General features: G+C 37.8%; 1 protein-coding gene and 1 pseudogene across 1 annotated transcript; one reads left to right on the top strand and one right to left on the bottom strand.

Annotated features, from left to right (window-relative positions):
- Positions 1 to 3,295: 3,295 nt before the first annotated feature.
- LOC111444434 lies at positions 3,296 to 10,054 on the top strand (annotated as a pseudogene).
- A 7,485-nt stretch (positions 10,055 to 17,539) lies between these two features.
- On the bottom strand, positions 17,540 to 20,725 carry LOC111444399 (myb family transcription factor EFM). Its single transcript, XM_023082491.1, has 4 exons — positions 20,141 to 20,725; positions 19,392 to 20,048; positions 18,913 to 18,989; positions 17,540 to 18,144 (listed from the first exon to the last, which is right to left on the bottom strand). Exons 1-4 carry the CDS (start codon positions 20,349 to 20,351, stop codon positions 17,635 to 17,637), a joined length of 1,455 nt encoding a protein of 484 aa, XP_022938259.1. The 5' UTR covers positions 20,352 to 20,725; the 3' UTR covers positions 17,540 to 17,634.
- Positions 20,726 to 21,105: the final 380 nt, after the last annotated feature.

Below are 21,105 nucleotides of genomic sequence, written 5' to 3'. Positions count from 1 at the left end.
ACTAGGAAACATCAAGACATATGGACCATCTCGATGGGGATCGAGATGACAAGATGAGATGCGACGTTGCATTGAGAGACCTTGGCCTTGAGCAGAGGTAAGGTCGAGCCGAATGACTTGGCCTAGTGTAGAGGCAAATCGATTGTGTCGCAGATGATTGAACATGCATGCGCAGACGGCGTGTGTGGTTGAGTAAGCTTGGATTCCGCACAAGTGATGTTCGATTGACGAAGACAAACCTCGCCTAAGGTCCAGCAAAGCCGCAAGTCGATTGTGTCACAGACGATTGAACATGCACGCGCAGACGGCGTATGTGGTCGAGTAAACTTGGATTTCACACAAGCGATGTTCGATTGGCGAAGACAAATCTCGCCAAAGGTCCGACGAAGCCACAAAGTCGAGGTGATCTACGACTTGATTTTTTAACACTTAATAAAATAATCCATGTTGAACTGCGAGGGATACTTTTTACTCTTAAAAGCAGTTCAATATAATAAAATAACATGATCATGTCACAGAAAAAAGGGTATGTCAAGTTATTAAGTGCCAGATATGAATTCCAAATCCGGGTCAAAATCTTAGGCATGTCATTACGTCAAATTTCTACATTATCTAAATTTTATATTTTCTATCCACCACTTGAAAATAACGTAACGTTTATAATTCAACGTTAAATTAAACTAGTTATTCTCAGTTAATTGATATAATTCTCTCTAAATTTTATATTTTCTATCCACCACTTGAAAATGACGTAACGTTTATAATTCAACGTTAAATTAAACTAGTTATTCTCAGTTAATTGATATAATTCTCTCTTTAATTTGAGTTTGTTTTTTGAAAAGTAATGTTTTGAAATCAATATTAAGTCGATAATTTTAAGTCACCACAAGGTTGTGATGAACGAGTAACCATATCAATAAAAATAGTTGTCATCACTTATATACCGTAATCGTAATAGTAACTGTAACCATGATCTTTCTAATATCTGGTCAACGTGAAACTTTGGTTTAATTGCATTCTTAACGATTAATATCTCGAGAAGTATCTCGCATTTTTTTCATTAATTATGCTTAATAGAGATAATCATATATCTAAAAGTGGTTACCATATCTCTTTACTTATAATTTAATATTGACTATTGGGAAGCTAAGGATCGAAATAGTAATGGAACAACTTCCTCATGTAGGTCCCTTGAAAAAGACTAAGAATCTCTTGCTCTTTTTTAGCTCACTTGGTGAACAAACGTTGGCAATGTGTTAAACACACATGTTTGATGTCTTGTCTATGTGAAAAGTGCTACATACATGTGAGAGTTTGTGTTGGACACTTATGGTTGCTCATTATCCACAATCTTCCATGTGTATTCCCTATGCTCCAAAAGCTTACCAATTCCCTTTTCCCTCTATTTAAACCCGTTTAAGTTTCGATTCATAGCTCAATCCAAACCCTCGAACATCTTTCTCTAGATTGATTCCCTCTCTGTCTCTTAACATGGTTCCCATTTCCAAGTCGATAGCTTCAACGATTAACAATGATACCCATGGAGATGTCGAGTATAGACCTTTCACTACTCTAGCACTTGTAGTAAGATGGGAAGGAGATGACGATGACGACGACAATGGAGATTACGACTACGCTCCTGCTGCATGAACCCTAGCTTTTAATGATCAATATAGAGATGTTATGAATTTATGCGTAACTTTTTTTCTCGATATCTTACATTAAGAGTATATGTAATTTGCCTTTCATATTCTTAAGAGTCTATTTGTCAAATACTTTATGATGAGCTTTTAAAGTTGGTATTTAGATGTAACTATGTGCCTTACCTACGTTCTAAGACAAGGAATACATTTCTCATTTTCTTTGGTCTTTAACAATAAGCTAGCAAATCATTAAACGTCTCGACACAATAACATAATCAGTATCATTCATATCGCAAGTCACTAAACTACTATGAGAGCGACTCATCATGACGGTTCACGGTTAAAAAAGAATATAATAGCATAGCAACATACTAAAAAATTAAGTATGGCAATCAGTCCAATGTATATTGTTAAGTGTTGGAATGAATCTCGGAGAGTTAGTTGTAATTAAATTATTGTGTAATTGAGCATCACGTGTATGACTCACACGTTAATAGGAAAGATCAAACTTATTATTGATAGATCTAGAAAACAAAAAAGTACAACGATTAACAACAACAATTAACAAAGAATAGAGATGCAACATTTAACCAAACATGATCGATCAAGTTAAAAGCTTAGGATGATTGCAATTCTTAACAAGGTAATTCTTAACAAGGTAAAATGACTACGGCAACACTTAACAAAGAACAAAGAGCTGAAGACACATTTAACACATTGTGTAAGCCCATCACTAATAGATATTGTTAGCTTTGATCCGTTACGTATCACCGTCAAATTGTGTATCAACCCAAGTCCATCACTAATAGATATGGTCCATTTTGGCCCGTTGCATATTGTTGTCAGCCTCACAATTTTAAAACGAGTCTAGTAGGAGAGAGTTCCATACCTTTATAAGGAATGTTTCATTCCTCTCTCCAACCGATGTGGGATCTCACAATCCACCTCTCTTGAGGGCCCAACATCCTCGTCAGCACACTGCCCGAAGTCTAACTCTGATACCATTCGTATCAATCCAAACCCACCACTGTATTGTTCATCAGCCTCACGGTTTTAAAACTCGTCTACTAGGGAGAGATTTCCACACTTTTATCAGGAATGTTTCGTTCCTCTCTCTGACTGATATGAGATCTTAATGAAATTAAAAGTTTAGATGTTTGATTTTTTTTTGGTGCCTTCGTGCACATAGTATAATACATATTACATCTTACATAACTCCTAAGCAAAGAAGATATGTTCTTTAAAACATAACTAAAGGGATAACAAGAATCTTTGTCTCTTCTTATACACTCAACTATCAACATGAAAACCATATATATTTTTTGGCAAAAGGCATCCAACCAACTCCTTTTGTTCATTAATTGTGCACTCTCTTTTGGGTAGGTCCCTAAAAAGATGCTAAAAATCTCTTTTTTAGCCTACTTGGTGAGCTAACGTTGGCAAAGTGTTGAGCACACCACGTTTGATGAGTTGTGTATGGAAAAAGTGCCATATCCTCACGACACTTTGTGTTGGATACTCTTTGTTGCACTTTGCCACAATCTTCCTCGTGTATTCCTTGTGGCCTCGTAAGCTTACCTTCAACTCTTCCCTCTATTTAAACCGCTCTCTCTCGTTCTCTCGAGCTATCACTTTCCCTCTCTCTCACGAACATGGTTGTCGTTTCTAAGCCCATTGATTCAACGATGAAAAATCTCGTGCACGGAACTGTCGAACATAGACACTTTGTTACGTCAACATCTATCTTAGGACGAGAAGGAGACGACGACGACGACGATGGAGGTTACGACTATGCTCCAGCTGCATGAGCTCAAGCTACCAAGTCTTAGAATATACACCGACACAATCACTAGTGGGAATGAGATTTTAAATGGTTGCTTCGTTTTTTTCCTTTTAGGAAAATACGATATATGTCTCTTTGAGTTCACGATTCTCGAGTCTAATCTCAATTGTTAGACTGAATACTCGTTTGGGCTTTGTAAGCTATGATACCATATTAAATCATTAATATATCCAAAAGCTTAAATTGATCGGTTATATGAATAGTTCAACACTCCTCTCACTCGTCTTATTTCGTATATACGTTTTGCATTAGCGGATTTGGGTTTTGATTTTTTTGTAGATTATCGATTACAAAAATGTGTTTCATTCGATTGTATTCGAAGCAATCTTCACAACTAGTGGTCTTGTGATTGGTTATGCTCTTTGTTCTAGCTTGCTTGCTTGTGATAAACAAGTTTGCCATTACCAAATTTAACTATCCTGGCCTTGGAAACCAGCCATGTCCATCTAAGCTCACATTTGTGTCATTGCTGATAATTAGAGCAGTTGGGCATGTGGCTACAGATTCTGCATTTACTTTGACTGCTTGTTCATGGGCGTTTGCTTATTTGGTGGCTATTAGTACTGAGATGGTTTATATCAAACGCATGGTTACAAATCATGGGCTGAACACATTGGGTTTTGTTTTCGGCCCAAGCCAACCGCTAGAACATATTGTCTTTTTTAGGCTTTTCCTTTCGAGCTTCTCCGGAAGATTTTTAAAACGCGTCTGGTAGAGAGAGGTTTTCACACTCTTATAAATAATATTTCGTTCTCCTCTCCAACCGATGTGGGATCTCACACTCCAACCTCCTTCGAGACCCAGCGTCCTCGGTGGCACTCGTTCCTTTCTCCAATCGATGAGGGACTCCCAATCCACTCCTTTTGGGGCCCAACGTCCTTAGTGGCACTCGTTCACTTATTCAATCGATGTGGGATCCCCAATCCACCCCCATTTGGGGATCAGCATCTTTGCTAGCTGGCACATCATCCGGTGCTTGACTTTGATACCATTTGTAACAGCCTAAACCAATTGCTAGCTGATATTGTTTTCTTTAGGTTTTTCCTTTCGAGTTTCCCCTCAAGGTTTTTAAAATGCGTCTTAGGGAAAGGTTTCCACACCTTTATAAAAATTGTTTCGTTCTCCTCCCCAACTGACATGACATCTCACAATCCACCCCCCTTCGAGGCTAAGCGTCCTCGCTGACACTCGTTCTCTTCAACCGATGTGGAATCTCACAATCCACTCCTCTTCGGGGCCCAGCATCCTCACTGGCACACCGCCACGGTGTTCATCCCCCTTTGGGGCCTAGCATCCTCGTTGACACACCGCCTGATGTCTTCCTCTGATACCATTTGTAATAGTCCAAGGCCACCGCTAACAAATATTGTCATCTTTAGGCTTTAACTTCCTCTCAAAGTTTTTAAAACGTATCTTGCTCGGGAGAGGTTTCCACCCTTATAAAGAATGTTTTGTCTTCCTCCCAAACCGATGTGAGATCTCACATACAATAATCTCCTTGATCTTAGCTCTTTGAAATAAATGCTCCTCCCCAACCAATGTGAGATCTCACATACAATAATCTGATTTCCTTGATCTGAGCTCTTTGAAATAAATGCTCGTTTTGATGCTAATTTGTTGAAATAACACTCACAAAACCGTGAAAGAGATGTCGAGATGGGAGAGACAAGAAGACAAAGAATTATGAAAAACCTTTTCCGCTATGTACTTTTGTTCTCTCCAATTTTGCTGGTTGCTGTTTTGCTCTACTTTTTACACTGTTAAAACAAATTAATTTATACATTTATAAAGGCTAAAAATGCTATCTATAAACCCACTTTTCCTAAAATAATCTTTGGTCTTCCATTTTTTTCTTTTTACCTAAAAAACTTACTAAAATTAACAAAATTAAAACTACTTTTCCCATTCAAATTTATTCCAACAAAAACTACTCCATATGGTCTTCCCATCCATCATTGAAATTTATTCCAACAAAAACTACTCCATAAGCTTCCTGCCATCTATCATGCCAATCATCTTCTTGTATTTATCGAAAAGTACTTTCGGTTGCGGTTTTGTAAAAATGTCCGCAACTTGATCCTGACTTGCCACATGCAGCAATTCTACGTTTCCTTCCTTCACATGATCTCGGATAAAATGAAATCGAATGTCAATATGTTTGCTTTTTTCATGGTTCACTGGATTCTTGGCCAACTCAATTACTGATTTGTTGTCAACTTGTAGTACGGTTGCACCTCGTTGCTTTAGCTCCATCTTACTCAACAAATTTCTAAGCCATATTGCATGCCACACACACCAAGATGCTGCCACATATTCAGCTTCACACGTCGAGAGTGTCACGATCGGTTGTTTCTTTGAAAGCCAAGTAAATGTTGTGTTGCCCATGAAGAATACATAACCCGATGTACTTTTTCGATTGTCTATGTCTCTGCATCAATCACTGTCAGAGTAACTGACTAACTTGTAATCTTCTGTTTTTTTAGTAGAATAGCCCAAGTGACACCGTTCCTTGGATAGATTGGCTCCTCCATGAACCAGCTTATTATGCCGACACTTAATGAAAGATTTGGCCTTGTGCATGTAAGATAGCGAAGGCTTTCCTCCAAGCTCCAGTACCTATGCATCTACTCGTTCTCCTTCATCGTACTTTGAGAGTTTTGCAACTGGTTCCATTGGTGTTGATACCAGGTTGCAATTTTCCATCTTATACTTCTTCAAAATCTCCTTTGCATATTTCTCCTGTGATATACAAATGTCTGTCTCTCCTTGTTTAACCACCAAACCGAGGAAAAACTTCAACAAGCCCAAGTCTATCATCTCAAATTCTCGTGTCATTGTGCTTTTGAACTCTTCTATTATTTCATCATTGTTTCCTGAGAAGATGAGGTCATCGATAAGTATCACACTACCTCCACTCTTCTTTGTGTAAAGTGAATGTTCGTGGGGACATTGCTTGTACTCGTTCTCCTTGAAGTATGTATCGATGCGAGTATTCCATGCTCGCGGTGCTTGTTTCAACCTGTAAAGCACCTTCTTCAATTTTAGTACCTTCTTCTCTTCTCCAATTTTCATGTACCTGGGAGGTTGTTCGAGGTATACTTCTTCTTCAAGCACACCATTCAAGAATGCTGACTCTGACATCCATTCGAAAAATCGGCCATTTGAATTGAGCTGCTTGGGAAATGAGCAATCAGATTGTCTCCATTCTAGCGACGGGAGCAAACACTTCGTCATAGTCGATTCCCGCTTTTTGCTTGTATCCCTTCGCAACAAGTCGCGCCTTGTACCTCTCAATCTTGCCTTGAGCATTCATCTTTTTCTTGAATACCCACTTCACACCTATGGGCTGACTTCCTTCCAGTAATTTTATCACTTCCCATGTGTTGTTGCGATGAATCGCTTTAATCTCCTCATCCATGGAAGTTTGCCACTTCGTGTCTCGCACCGCCTCTTCAAAGCTGATATTTTCAGCATCTGCCAGAAGACATCCAAGGTGTACCTCGTTTGTTGAGTCATACAAATCTCACAAACTTCGCATTTTGAGTTGTCGTGGTTCATCTTCATCATCGGAAATTTCTGAGTCTGTTGGTGCACTTGTTGGTGCAGCGACTGATGATTCTCCAACTTCGATATTGACTTCCATCGAATTGTTCTAGTCTCATTCGCTTGCTTCATTTACTCGCACATTGCGACTCACTATCATCATCTTGCTAATCGAGTCAAGTAGTTTGTATCCTTTGTCTTCTCATCATATCCAATAAAGATATACCTTTTGCTTTTGTCTTCGAGTTTGGTTCTTCATTGATCCGGTACGTGAGCATAAGCCACACTACCAAACACTTTGAGATGAGAGATTGTAGGGTTTTGTCCGCTCCAAGCCTCTTGTGGTGTTTGATCATCTAACTTCGCATGTGGACATCGACGTAGATGACACATTGCACGACTTCTGCCCAAAATTCCTTCAACATCCTTTTGCTCTTGAGCATTAGCGAACCATGTTGAGAATGATCCAGTTCTTTCTCTCGGCCACACCATTTTGTTGAGGGGTGTCAGTGCGGTTAGAAATCGCCTTATGCCTTTCTCCTCGCAGTACTCCATGAAAGCCGTCGAAGTATACTAGCCACCTCTATTGGATCGTACAGCTTTGATGTGTCTACCAGTTTTCTTTCCCACCATTACTTTGAACTTTTTGAACACCTCGAATGCCTCGGATTTTCCTTTCAGAAAGTAAGCCCAAGTTTTCCGTGAGTAATCATCGATAAAGGAAATGAAATACCTCTTTCCGCTGAAGGACTCGGGGGTAATTGGTCCACATATATATGTATGGATCAACTTGAGAGGTTGTTTAGCCCAAAATTCAGCATTCTTTTGAATTGAGGTTCTGGCATGGTTGCTGAGTACGCATTCTTCACAAAATTTTCTTTCAAAGTCCATGTTTGGTAGCCCATGTACCATATTCTTCTTCGCTAACTCCTTTAGGCCGCCATGATGTAGGTGACCAAAACGGAGATGCCACAGTGATGCATTGTCTTCTACATCGACTTGCAAACACTTTTCTCGTATGCTTCTTAAGTTCAATTTGTACATCCGATTTCTTCCTATCTCGACTCGAGCAACCAAACGCCCTTGTTTATCCCTCAGGTGTAGCAGGCATTCCTTTAAGAATATCGAGTAACCTTTCTCTTTGAGTTGCCCCACACTCAATATGTTGGTCTTGAGGTCTGGTATGTAATAAACATCTTGGATTGACCCCATTACACCATCTTTTTGCAAGAAATGTATCGTACCTCGGCCTATGACCTCCACCTTTGACGCATCTCCAAATGACACGTGACCATCTTCAATCTTTTGCATCTCTTTGAATAGGTACTCATGACCGCACATATGGTTGCTTGCCCCTGAGTTGAGGTACCACAAAGTGTCGTTGTTGATGTTCTCTTCATCTTGAGCCATCAAAAGAAGACCTTCATTTGTTACGTCTTCCAAGGCTAGGTTGGTTGTTTCTTCCACCTTTTCCTCGACTCGACAATCTCTTTCATAATGACCCATTCTGCCACAATTGTAACATCTGTCAGAGTTATAATTATTTGCATAGTGGCCATATTTTTTACATTTGTAACATTGGATGTTGGAATTATATCCTTGACCGCGTCCTTGATTGCGTCCTCTTCCATGCCAATTTGCTTGGCTCGATAGTCTCTTCTCCTTATAAATTTCCTCACTTATGTTGCCTTGACCACCTTGACCATTACCGCGACTTCCACGACCTCTACCTTGAATATTTTGAGAGTAGAGTACATTTTCATCCTTTATTGATGCCTTAGTCTGAAGCGCTTGATCGAATGTCTCCTCCTCCTTTTTCTTATGTTGCTCGTGTGTCTCGAGAGAACCGGCGAGCTCATCGACTATGAACTTCGCTAGGTCCTTTGACTCTTCTATCGCACATACAACATTCTTGAAGTTGTTGGTTAACGACCTCAAGATCTTCTCCACAACCCGCGTCTCGGGTAACATTTCTCCGTTTCAATTTAGTTGATTTGTCACGGTATGTACACGCGTAATGTAATTAGATACATTTTCTAACTCCTTCATTTTCATGCTCTTCAACTTGCCACGCAGAGTTTGGAGACGCACTTGCTTGACTCGATTGGTTCCTTTGAACACTTTTTCTAAAGTGTCTCACGCTTCTTTTGAAGTAGTTGCCCTTGCAATCTTCTCAACGCCCGACTCGTCAACAGCCCAGAACAACATGTATAATGCTGTCTTATCCTTTGATCACAATTCTTTTAGCACCTTGTTTTGCGTCGTCGTATAACCCGTGGTATCTTTTGGTTCTTCGAAACCTTCTTCGACCACCTCCCATGCGTCTTGAGAACCGAGAAGAGCTTTCATTTGGATGTTCCAATTCTCATAGTTTGTCTTCGTTAATCGTGGTAGCGGCATTTGTCCCATTATATTCGTCATCGGCTCTGATACCAATTTGTTGAAATAAATGTTCGATCTGAAACTAATTTGTTAAAGTAATACTCAAAACTGTGAAGGAGATGTCGAGAGCAAAGAGACAAGGAGACAAAAAATTCTGAAAAATCTTTGTCTATGGCGTTGATACTAATGTGTTAAAATAACACTCACGAAACTTTTTTGACCTTTCATTTTTTTCTTTTGGCCTTTTACTTTTACCGCTCAATTTTAAAAACTTACTGAATTAACAAAATTAAAACTACTTTTCACCATTTAAGTTTATTCCAACGAGGTCAAGGTCCTCCGTTCTGGTTTTTGATGTTTTTTCTGCCTTGGGTTCAAGTGGAGGAGATTGGTTTGAATATGATGCATTTTATGCAGTATCCTAATCTTGTATATTTGGTTTTGCTGCAAGAAAAGCCATTTCTGCTACTGCTTTCACAGTTAATGGTGTGGTTTGGTCTGCCTCCTTTTCACAATTTCAGGTGGTGTTCTCTATCAGCAGTCAGCAACAACAGGAGTGAGAAGCGTCTCAGCAACAAGAAATGAGAATGATCTTGAGAAAAATCAAGGCAAGGGAGTTCTTCCCGGTAAACTTTCCTCTTAATAAAGGTTATAAAAGTGTAGAAATATCTCTCTAACATACGAGTTTTAAAAACTTTAAGAGAAAGTCCGAAAAGAAAAGTTCAAGGAGGACAATATTTGCTAGTGGTGTGCTTGGACTGTTACAAATGGTATTAGAGTTAGACACCGGGCGGTGTTCCAGCGAGAACGTTGGGCCCATCACCAGAAATCTCGAGAGAACAGCTCCCATCCTTAAAATAGTGAAACCTATTGCAGTCTTGTACAACTATTTCTCTTTGGTAAACCTTTGAGATGGACTTTCTAGTCGTATCTCTGTGAAATCCCACGTAGATGTGGAAATCTCACCGGTAGCAGATATTATTCTGTTTGAACTTTTCTTGAGGGGACTCTCCAACCGATATGGGATCTCACAAAATTTTAAAATCTAAGTTGTAATCCGCTTCTTTTTTAAACGAGCTCAGCTTAAGAATCGAGCGTCCTAATCGTTTGAATTGTAATCTGGAGAAGCGCCCTCAGCGACAGGTGGGCACAAATCCCTTGGAAGGGGGCGCCAGAGAGTGTGAGAACCCTATTGCGCTCGAACCCCGTCGCACCACGAGGTGCTGTCAACGAGTTAAGTCATTTAGGAATGCGGCCCCCAATTAGGCCCCCAATTAGACGGCAAATTATGTCCAAGGCTAAATATAGCCGAGTGACTAATAACAAACAACTTTTGACTCTACTACTTTTGATTACGAGGATCAAAGTTTAGGTAAGTGATCACTATGACTTAAATCTCCCGCCTCTAAACCTTTCAAACAGTATTCCATGATGAGTGTCTCCATTAGGGCCTTCTAAAGAGGGTTAAGGTTGTGAGATCTTATAGACTTAGTACATGTTTTTTTTTTTCATCCTTATTTTACTCTAAGAACGATCTTTAGTGGATTTAGTATGATACTAAAATGAGAGAACAACTTTTCTGAACCAGTTAATGACCGTCATCTAAAAGAGGAAAAAAAAAGTGCAATGGCACAACTATGGAAAATGACTCGAAAATGGTTTATAAATGAAAGTGTTTAAGTTTGATTTTTTTTTACTAATAATGTGTCAAATGTATCAAATTTTAATGTTCCTCAGAGTTCCGTTGAAAAATATTGAAAGAAACTTAGTTTTTTCACGTAAGTAACTAAAGTGTCTCCGTTTGGGTCTTCTTGAGAGAGATAAGGTTGTGAGGTCTTATAAACCTGAGTACATGCTTTTTTTTCTTCCTTATCATACGCTGAGAACAATCTTTAGTAAATTTGGTATGATATTAAAATTAGAAAACAATAGTTCTAAACGAGTTAATGACCCTGGTCTCAAAGAAGGAAAAAAGTGCAATGGTACACCTATGGAAAATGACTAAAAAATGGCTCGTAAATGAAAGTGTTTAAGTTTGGTTTTTTTACTAATAGTATGTATAAATGTATCAAATTTGAAGGTTACTCAGAGTTTCGTTGAAAAATATTGAAAGAAATTTAGTTTTTTCACCCAAGTAATTAAGTGTCTCCATTAGGGTCTTCTCGAGAGGGTTAAGGTTGTGAGGTCTTATAGACCTGAGTACATGCTTTTTTTCATCCTTATTTTATGCTTAGAACAAACTTTAGTGATTTTGATATGATACTAAAACGAGAAAGCAACTTTTCTAAACGAGTTAATGACCCTCGTCTCAAAGAGGAAAAAAAGTGCAATGGTACACCTATGAAAAATTGCCCAAAAATGAAAGTGTTTAAGTTTGGTTTTTTTTACTAAACGTATGTGTCAAATGCATCAAATTTGAACGTTCTTCAGAGCTTCATTTAAAAATATTGAAAGAAACTTAGTTGTTTCACATAAATAATTAAGTGTCTCCATTTAGGTTTTCTCCAGAGGATTAAGGTTGTGAGGTCTTTAGACTTGAGTACATGCTTTTTTTTTTCATCCTTATTTTAGGCTTAGAACAATCTTTAGTGGATTTGTATGATACTAAAATGAGAGAACAATTTTTCTGAAGGAGTTAATGACTCTCGTCTAAAAAAGAGGAAAAAAAGTGAAATGATAAACCTAAGGAAAATAACTCGAAAATGGCCCGAAAATGAAAGTGTTTAAGTTTGGTTTTTTTTTTTTACTAAACATAGGTGTCAAATGTATCAAATTTGAACGTTCCTCAGAGTTTCGTTGTAAAATATTGAAGGAAACTTAGTTTTTCACATAAATAATTAAGTGTCTCCATTAGGGTCTCGAGAGGGTTAAGGTTGTGAGGTCTTATAGACCTAAGTACGTTCTTTCTTCCTTATTTTACACTTAGAACAATCTTTAGTGGATTTCGTATGATACTAAAACGAGAAAATAACTTTTCTAAATGAGTTAATGACCTTCATTTCAAAGAGGAAAAAAAGTGCAATGGTACACCTACGGAAAATGACTCGAAAATGGCCTGAAAATGAAAGTGTTTAAGTTTGGTTTTTTTACTAAACGTATATGTCAAATGCATCAAATTTGAACGTTCCTCAGAGTTTCGTTGAAAAATATAGAAAAATATTTAAAGAAACATATATTTTTCACATAAGTAATTAAGTGTCTCCATTATGATCTTCTCGCGAGGGTGGTTAAGGTTGTGAGGTCTTATAGACCTGAATACATTTTTTTTTTCATCCTTAATTTACACTTAGAACAATCTTTTGTGGATTTTGTATGATTCTAAAATGAGAAAATAACTTTTCTGAACGAGTTAATAACCCTCGTCTTAAAAAGGTGAAAAAAAGTGCAATGGCACCTACACAAAATGATTCGAAAATGGCTCGAAAATGAAACTGTTTAAGTTTATTTTTTTACTAAACGTATGTGTCAAATGCATGAAATTTGAACATTCATTAAAGTTTCGTTAAAAAATATTAAAAGAAACTTAGTTTGTTCACCTAAGTAATTAGATGTCTACATTAGGGTCTTCTCAACCGGGTTAATGTTGTGAGGTCTTATAGCCTTGAGTACATGCTTTTTTTTTCTTCCTTATTTTACTCTAATAAGCATCTTTAGTAGATTTGGTATGATACTAGAACGAGAAAACAATTTTTCTGAACGAGTTAATGTCCATCGTCTCAAAGAGGGAAAAAAGTGCAATGGTACACCTATGGAAAATGACTCGAAAATGGCCCGAAAATGAAAGTGTTTAAGTTTAGTTTTTTTTACTAAACGTATGTGTCAAATGTATCAAATTTGACCGTTCCTCAGAGTTTCGTTGTAAAATATTGAAAGAAACTTAGTTTTTCACATAAATAATTAAGTGTCTCCATTAGGATCTTCTCAAGAGAGTTAAGGTTGTGAGGTCTTATAGACCTGAGTAAATGCTTTTTTTTTCTTCCTTGTTTTACGATAAGAACAATCTTTAGTTGATTTGGTATGATACTAAAACGAGAAAACAACTTTTCTGAACGAGTTAATGACCGTGTCAGAGAGGAAAAAGAGTGCAATGGTACACCTATGGAAAATGATTCGAAAATGGCCCGAAAATGAAAGTGTTTAAGTTTTGTTTTTTTACTAAACGTATGTGTCAAATGCATCAAATTTGAACGTTCCTCAGAGTTCCGTTGAAAAATATTTAAAGAAACATATATTTTTCACTTGGCAGTATGTCAGTGAGGACGATGAGCCTTGAAGGGAGTGTGCCAAAGAGGATACTAGGCGGTGTGCCAGCAAGGACACTAGACCTTGAAGGGGGTGGATTATGAAGTCTCACATCGATTGGAGAGAGGAACGAGTGTTAGTGAGGACGCTGAGCCTTGAAGGGGGTGGATTGTGAGATCCCACATTGATTGGGGAAGAGAACGAAACATTTTTTATAAGGGTGCGAAAACCTTACTGTTAGCCGATATTGTTCTCTTTGGGCTTTTCTTGAGGGGACTCTCCCACCGAGGTGGGATCTCACAATTGCCACCTTTCAAGGTTCATTGCTTCACATGAGTATTTTTCCAGCTTCTTTGAAGTTCTTTCCCATGAGTTCGCACCAAAATTTTGAAATCTAAGTTGTCCGTTTCTTTTTTTAACAAGTTCAGCTTAAGAATTGGGCGCCCTCAACGTTCGAATTGTAGTATGGAGAAGCGCCCTTAGCGACGGATCAAGCACAAGTCCGCTTGAAGGGGCCACCGAGAGGGTGAAAATTCCGTTGTGCTCGAACCCTATCGCACCACGAGGAGCTGTCAATGAGTTGGGTTGTTTGAGAATGCAGTCACAATAGACGGTAAGTTCTGTCCAAGGTTAAATATGGGCGAGAAATCGATATCATTACCTGATCCATGTTAATTATTAGGTCAGCTCATAATGATTGCGTTGTAATCCTTTCTTTGAGAACATTTTGACATATTTGGAACCGTATTCGAGGTTGGCATCATTAAAACTTGTGTGGACATAATTTAGGTCATGTTAATAGCAAATTTAGGTAAAATCTCATTCAAAAGTGAATTGTGGACAAGATATACTGCAAGAACATAATGGGATGCCGAGTTTGGGTTCGACGAAAGTGGATGAGGAGAATATGCTTTGAGTTGTGATTGGCATAAGATGGTCATGGAAGAAAAAGTGTCCGTCCAAGTGCATCAAAAGGTACATTTTGAAAAGACATTTTAGAATTTTATGCTCAACCATTTTCTCTCGTTGATGGAGTTAATCATTTCTTAGTGCTTCCAATATACAAGTTTCATGATTTGGAAGAACCAAAGTATCTAATAGATGGGATCCGCTTAAATTTTCAATTTTGTGTCGAAGGTTCGTAATATATAAAGTTAACTTGTTAAATACAAAGATCTATTACACATAATTAAAAGTTTAAGTATTTATTAGATACTTTTAATTGTTTAGAGACTTATGGATATAAAGTTGTAAATTTAGACACTTAATAGATACTTTTTAAAGTTTATAGACTAAATAGACACAAACTTAAAAGTTTTGAGACTACACTTATACGTTAATTTGAGATATCACATCGGTTGGAGAAAGAAGGAAACTAGTGCTAGTAAAGACGCTAGCCTCGAAGGGTGGTGGATTGTGAGATCCCACATCAATTGTAGGGGAACGAGATATTCTTTACAAGGGTGTGGAAACCTCTCTCTAGCATGTGTATTTTAAAAACATTGAGGGGAAACCCGAAAGAGAAAGCCCAAAGAGGATAATATCTGCTAGTGGTGGACTTGTGCAGTTACAAATGGTATCAGAGCCAGACATTGGTCGGTGTGCCAACGAAGATGCTAGACCCCCAAAATGGTGGATTGTGAGATCCCACATTGGTTGTAGGGGAATGAAACATTCTTTACAAGGGTGTGGAAACCTCTCCCTAGCGGATGCCTTTTAAATACCTTGAGGAGAAACTTGAAAAGGAAAGCCCAAAGAGACTAATATCTGCTAGCGGTAGGTTTGTGGTGTTACAAATGGTATCAGAGCCAGTCACCGGTCAGTGAGCTAGCGAGGACGCTAGGGCACTAAGGGGTGTAGATTGTGAGATCCCACACCGGTTGGAGAGGAGAACGAAACATTTCTTATAAAAGTGTAGAAACATGTTCCTAGCAGACGCATTTTAAAATCCTTAAGGGGAAACCCGAAAGGGAAACCCGAAAAAGAACAATATCGGCTAGCGGTAGGCTTGGACTGTTAGAAATGGTATCAGAGCCAGACACTGGGAGGTGTGCTAGCGAGAACGCTAGGTCTCCAAGGGGGTGGATTGTGAGATCCCACATCAGTTAGAAATGGGAACGAAACATTCCTTATAAGGGTGTAGAAACCTCTCCCTAGCATACGCGTTTTAAAACTCTCGAAGAAAAATTCAAAGAAGACAATATCCGTTAGTGGTGAGTCCGGATTACGGTTAACTTTTATTTTTGGAGAATGACATAGAATATAGTGAATGTTCAACCGGGAATGGTCCAGACAAGCCTTTCTCGTCGACAGCAAAATGAAAAGAAAGAAAAGTGACTGAGAGAATGAGGTGGTCTCGTGGTTACAAGTAAAGTTTGTGAAAGCAAAGAGGAAATTAAGGTGGAAAGTCTGAAGCCAAAGAGCTTTCGGTGCCTTAAAAATCCTCAGATTTGCTTAAACAAATGAGGCAAAGGTAAGGCACCCTACCCCATTTTCTCTTTTGCTTTTTTGATCTCTTGCATCCTTCATAATCATTGAGCAATTATTTACCATTGGACTTACCTTTTTCTTATAGTTCCAACTAAGATTCACGTTCGTTCTACGAGATGTTAACCATTACAAAACATTCCTTTCACTTACGTTTCCACTTATCTACCTATGACCATATTCCGACGTCACGAGTTAGGTGACAAACATAAGTGATTGAATTGCTCGGATAAGGAAACGTTTAGGGAAGATATACCAATGTTTGTAGGACTAAGAAACTCTCGAGGTATTTTATCTTTAACCTAAGTGTATTTATGTAATGTAACTGTCCAAGCCCACCGCTAGCAGATATTGTCATCTTTGGACTTTTCCGTTCGGACTTCCCCTCAAGGCTTTAAAATGCTCTGCTAGGGAAAGGTTTCCACACCCTTGTTGACCTAGCGTTCTCTCTAGCACACCGCCCAGTATCTGACTCTGATGCCATTTCTAACGGCACAAACCCACCGTTAGTAGATATTATTCTTTTTGGGCTTTCCCTTTCGGGTTTCCCCTCAAGGGTTTTAAAATGGGTTTGCTAGGAACATGTTTCTACACCTTTATAAGAACTGTTTCGTTCCCCTTTTCTACCGATGTGGGATCTCACAATCCACACCCCTTAGGGGCCTACCGTCCTCGCTGGCACACCGACCGGTGTCTGGCTATGATACCATTTGTAATAGCACAAGCCCACTGCTAGCATTTCGTTCTCCTCCCCAACCGATGTGAGATATCACATGTAAACATTGCACAAAGAATTAAAAGAATTTTCTTCTATTTATGAAAACTACACCGATACAAAATAGTCTTTTCTTTTTTTTTAGTTCAATAAATACGAGAACAGAAAATTGATTCTTTAACCTTGGGAAAAGGTAATTAATATCTTATTCATTAAGGTATGCATATTTTTATTCTTCCAGAACTGAACGGTCATTATCGTTATCTATAAGGGTAAAAACGTCCAAAAAAGACAAAAGTAAATAGCATCAAAATCTAATATCCACTCTTTTGTGAATTGGAATAAATCTCATTATAACATACAAAAGGAAAAAGAATACAAATTCTCACTTTTTTTTCCTTTTTTTTTTTTCTTTTTCTTTCTTTACTTATGATTCCTATTTATAGTAATTCAACCAAACATTGCAAATAATAATTAATAATTCTAATATAAAATAAGAATTTAAATTAAATTAAATTAAAGAAAAAGAAAAGCACACAAAGATTTAGGAAGAAAAATAAAACAAACATTTGGGCTTTTATTTTTATATTATGCCCTCATTTTACACTTTCAAAAGTTAATAAGAATTAATTATAAATTAAAATGACATATATTTTAAGAAAAAAAGAAAAAAAAAAGACTCTCTTCCTCTAATATATAATATAATATATATTTATAATTCTAATTCTTAAATTAATTAGTCTAAATACCCTAATCACATCATAATTACTTAAATAACCTCAGAATTTGAGTGTAATTTCACTCCCGTTGCTTTCCTCACCGGCCTCTTGCCTCAGCGCCGCCAAGTTCCCCTTTCTCTCTCCGCCACCGTTATTTTCTCCGCCGCTCTCGGCTTTCCAGCTGCCGCTGTCCGACTTCCCGCCGTCCTCGATACTCTCCGATCGACCGCCGTTTCCTTGCCCTTCGGATTGCGGCGAGCTTTGGGCTTGAGCAGCTGCGGCGGCGGCTGCCTTGTACATGTTCAGCTGCTGGTGGAGCGCGTGTTGGTGGTGGAGCTGGTGGTGTGGCAGCGGTGGCGGCGGAGGATAGAAATCTTGGTGCACTGGTGGTGCACAGTAGGATGTTGGGTGTGGTGCGTAGAGTGCCGGAGCTCCTCCGTGTGCGGCGGCAGCCGCGGCAGTAGCGTATTCTGGTGGAACCCAAATGCCACCTAGCACCACCAGCTGCGGCGCCGGAGCTCCGGCCGCCTGTGGGCTTGGACTGGGTCGTCTTGTGTGCAACCTATATTTCTGTGTACATAAAGAAAAAAAGAGAGAATCTTTATGCCTACAAAAACTATATCTATATCTATATATATATATATATATATATATATCAAACAATAAAAACTAATTATAATTTTGTTTAAAAAAGTTGAATTTTGTCAATAATTACACAAAAGCTCAAACTAATTTTATGAATTCTCTTAAATAATTTCGATAAAATGCATCTCACTGCTTGTTGAGCTTCGAAACCGTTGACTCTGTTACCTAACCTTCATGAACGAGACGACCTTAATTTTGATCCTTGTTTACAAGAATTTCTAGTAGATCAATTCGTAACTTCCTAAAAATGTGTTTAAACCATTCGTGGAGTCAAAACAGCCTTAAAAGTTCAACTAGAGTTCATAGAGTGGTTTCAGCACCTACCCAGAACTTATAAATATATTATAACACTTCCCGAGACTTCCAATATCGATAGATTCTTACTGCATTAATTTAATTAGTTCAACACTTTAAGTAAAATACTCTCATCTCATTTTAATTAGTTAAATTAACTCAAGAAAGTATAAATATCTTAATCCTTTAAGCATATAACATATTTAATAATAAAATAATTTACCTCAAACATAATATGGACGAAGATCGAAGATCATGAACATATTAATTTTTTTAGAATTGCATAGATTAAATAGACACGAACGAGAAGATGCCCGTTAAAAATTTATAATTTAACGTAATTAATTTTAAGTTATATTTCAAATATATATTTGAAAATACATAGAGAGAGAAAGAGACCTGCAGATGGCTTTTAACTTCATCATTGGTCAAACCATCAACCTTCATCAGCTCCCTGATTTGCTTTGGAGTGGCAACTATATATATTTTTCCATTTAAAGAAAAAAAAATACAAATAAATCAGTGGAAATTATTTTAAAACTCAATAATATGATAAAATAATGAAAAAAATATATAACATAAGCTCCCAAAATATCCTAAAAAACCCTTAATTAATCAAAACTCTCCAACATAATGCACAAAAATCATTAATTTTCCCGAAAAAAAAACACAAACATTTACTTCACAAGGACAAGACATACATGTTCTTCATATAATCCTACTTTAATTTCTTTTTTTTTCTTCTTTTTTTGTTGGTCAAATTGAATAAAACCTCTCCAATCTAAAAAGAAGAGAAATTTGATATAAAAATTCAAAGAACAAAAAGCTCAAATTAGAATCTCATAAAACCAATCCAAAAGCAATTTTCTTTTACTCACCTTGTGAACCACCAAGCATTTGAAGAGCATTAACAAATCGCCGGTGCAAATCCGGCGACCAGCACCGTCTGGCTTTCCGGTGAGTGTGATTAGTAGAATTGTTGTTATTGTTATTAGCCACCGTGGAGGAAACATTACTAGTCGTAATTTGTCCATCTCCAACCAAATTCACTTTTCCGGCCACCAAATTACCATTTTCCGGCTGGTGGTGATCGGAGTTATCTACACACTTATTCTCATCAATCTCTTTCCGATCACCACCGCAGCCGGCGGCGAGGGCCAAATCGGGAAGCTGAGAAGAATTAGAATTTTGGGTATTGCTCAAAATTCTATCTTTTGAAAAGGGATGAAAAGCTCCACCATTATTGCTGTTGTTGTTGTTGTTTCTTTGAAGCTTTGGGATGAAGCCAATTTGATGATCAATAATTGCGTCTTTTGAAGAGGAAAGATTTGGTTTTGTTTCATCATTTGTTGTTTGGCTCCAAAGTTGAGCTGATATCATCCAATTTGCTTTATCAGAAATGCTTGAAATTGTTTCTTGCCCTTCTGGGGTTGATTGTTTGAGTGGAATGAACTCTTCAAGAACAGGCTTTGAACCATTTTGATGAATATTGTTTCCTTTGCAAGCTTGCAATTGCTGTCTAGAACTCTCCAAAGCTACAAATTCATTCAAAAACACCATAATTCAATTGAAATTCACACACCCAATTGAAAATTTGAGGCAATAATCATGAACAAAATGATAGTACCATTGGTTAAAAGTTGCATGCAAAGAGGAAGTTCCCGTTTGAAAGCATCAATTTTGAGTCTTTCTCCTTCAAGACGAGATAGCAAATCTTCAAGTTGCTTCTGAGTATGATCTTGAGAAGGCATAGCCACCTGATCTGAAACAAATGATTTGAGTAACATAGAGTAGCTGTTAGGCTTGCAATCAAGGCTAAGTTCTGGTGGAGATGGCATTTTTTTGTTCCTAAGGTTCTTGAAATGGCTTAAAATTTCATGGGAAACACAAAAACAAGAGAGAAAGAGATTAGTGTTTGAATTGTTCTTGAGATTGTAAGGGTTTCTAAGTTTATTGCTTATGAAACTCAAGGAGGATCAAGAGGGAATAAAGGGTGTGTGTGTGAGAGAGAGAGAGAGAGAGAAAAGCAAAGGGGATAAAGAAGAAGGGTAACTTCTTGCAAAGAAGAAAGCTAAAAGAGAAAAACAAAGAGAGAGATGCTTTGATAGAAGGAATCAAGGAGTCTGACATTTAGAGGGATCATGTGCTTAGGGCCTGGTTTTGGAACCTTTGAGAAACATGAGGGTTTCTTTGTTTGTGTGTGTGAGAGAGAGAGAGAGAGAGAGAGAGAGAGAGAGAGAGAGAGAGAGAGAGAGGGAGGGAGGGAGAAGAAACGTATGAAGAGGGGCGAGTAAACGTGATAGAAGTGAGGAACAGCGTGGGATAAGGAAAGCTTTTGTTAGAACTGCAAACTGTCATTTTAGAGACCATGCGAGGACCTCATGACCCATCATATGCTCTACATATATAGATACATGAAACTTCAACACCTCCCACCCCCAAAAAAACCACAAAAATAAATAAATAAATAAATAAAAATTTGGCCTTCCCTTTTTTCAAACAAAATTATGAGTTATTCTTTTCCCTTCGTGTTGAATAGACATTGATTATACGAGAAAGAAAATTTGTCGTGAGACTTTTTTTTTTTTTTTT

This window comes from Cucurbita moschata, unplaced genomic scaffold, assembly GCF_002738365.1.
Source record: "Cucurbita moschata cultivar Rifu unplaced genomic scaffold, Cmos_1.0 Cmo_Scf00006, whole genome shotgun sequence".
NCBI lineage: Eukaryota > Viridiplantae > Streptophyta > Magnoliopsida > Cucurbitales > Cucurbitaceae > Cucurbita > Cucurbita moschata.
The sequence above is the reverse complement of the archived record's forward strand: the minus strand, read 5'-3'. Positions and strand labels throughout refer to the sequence as shown.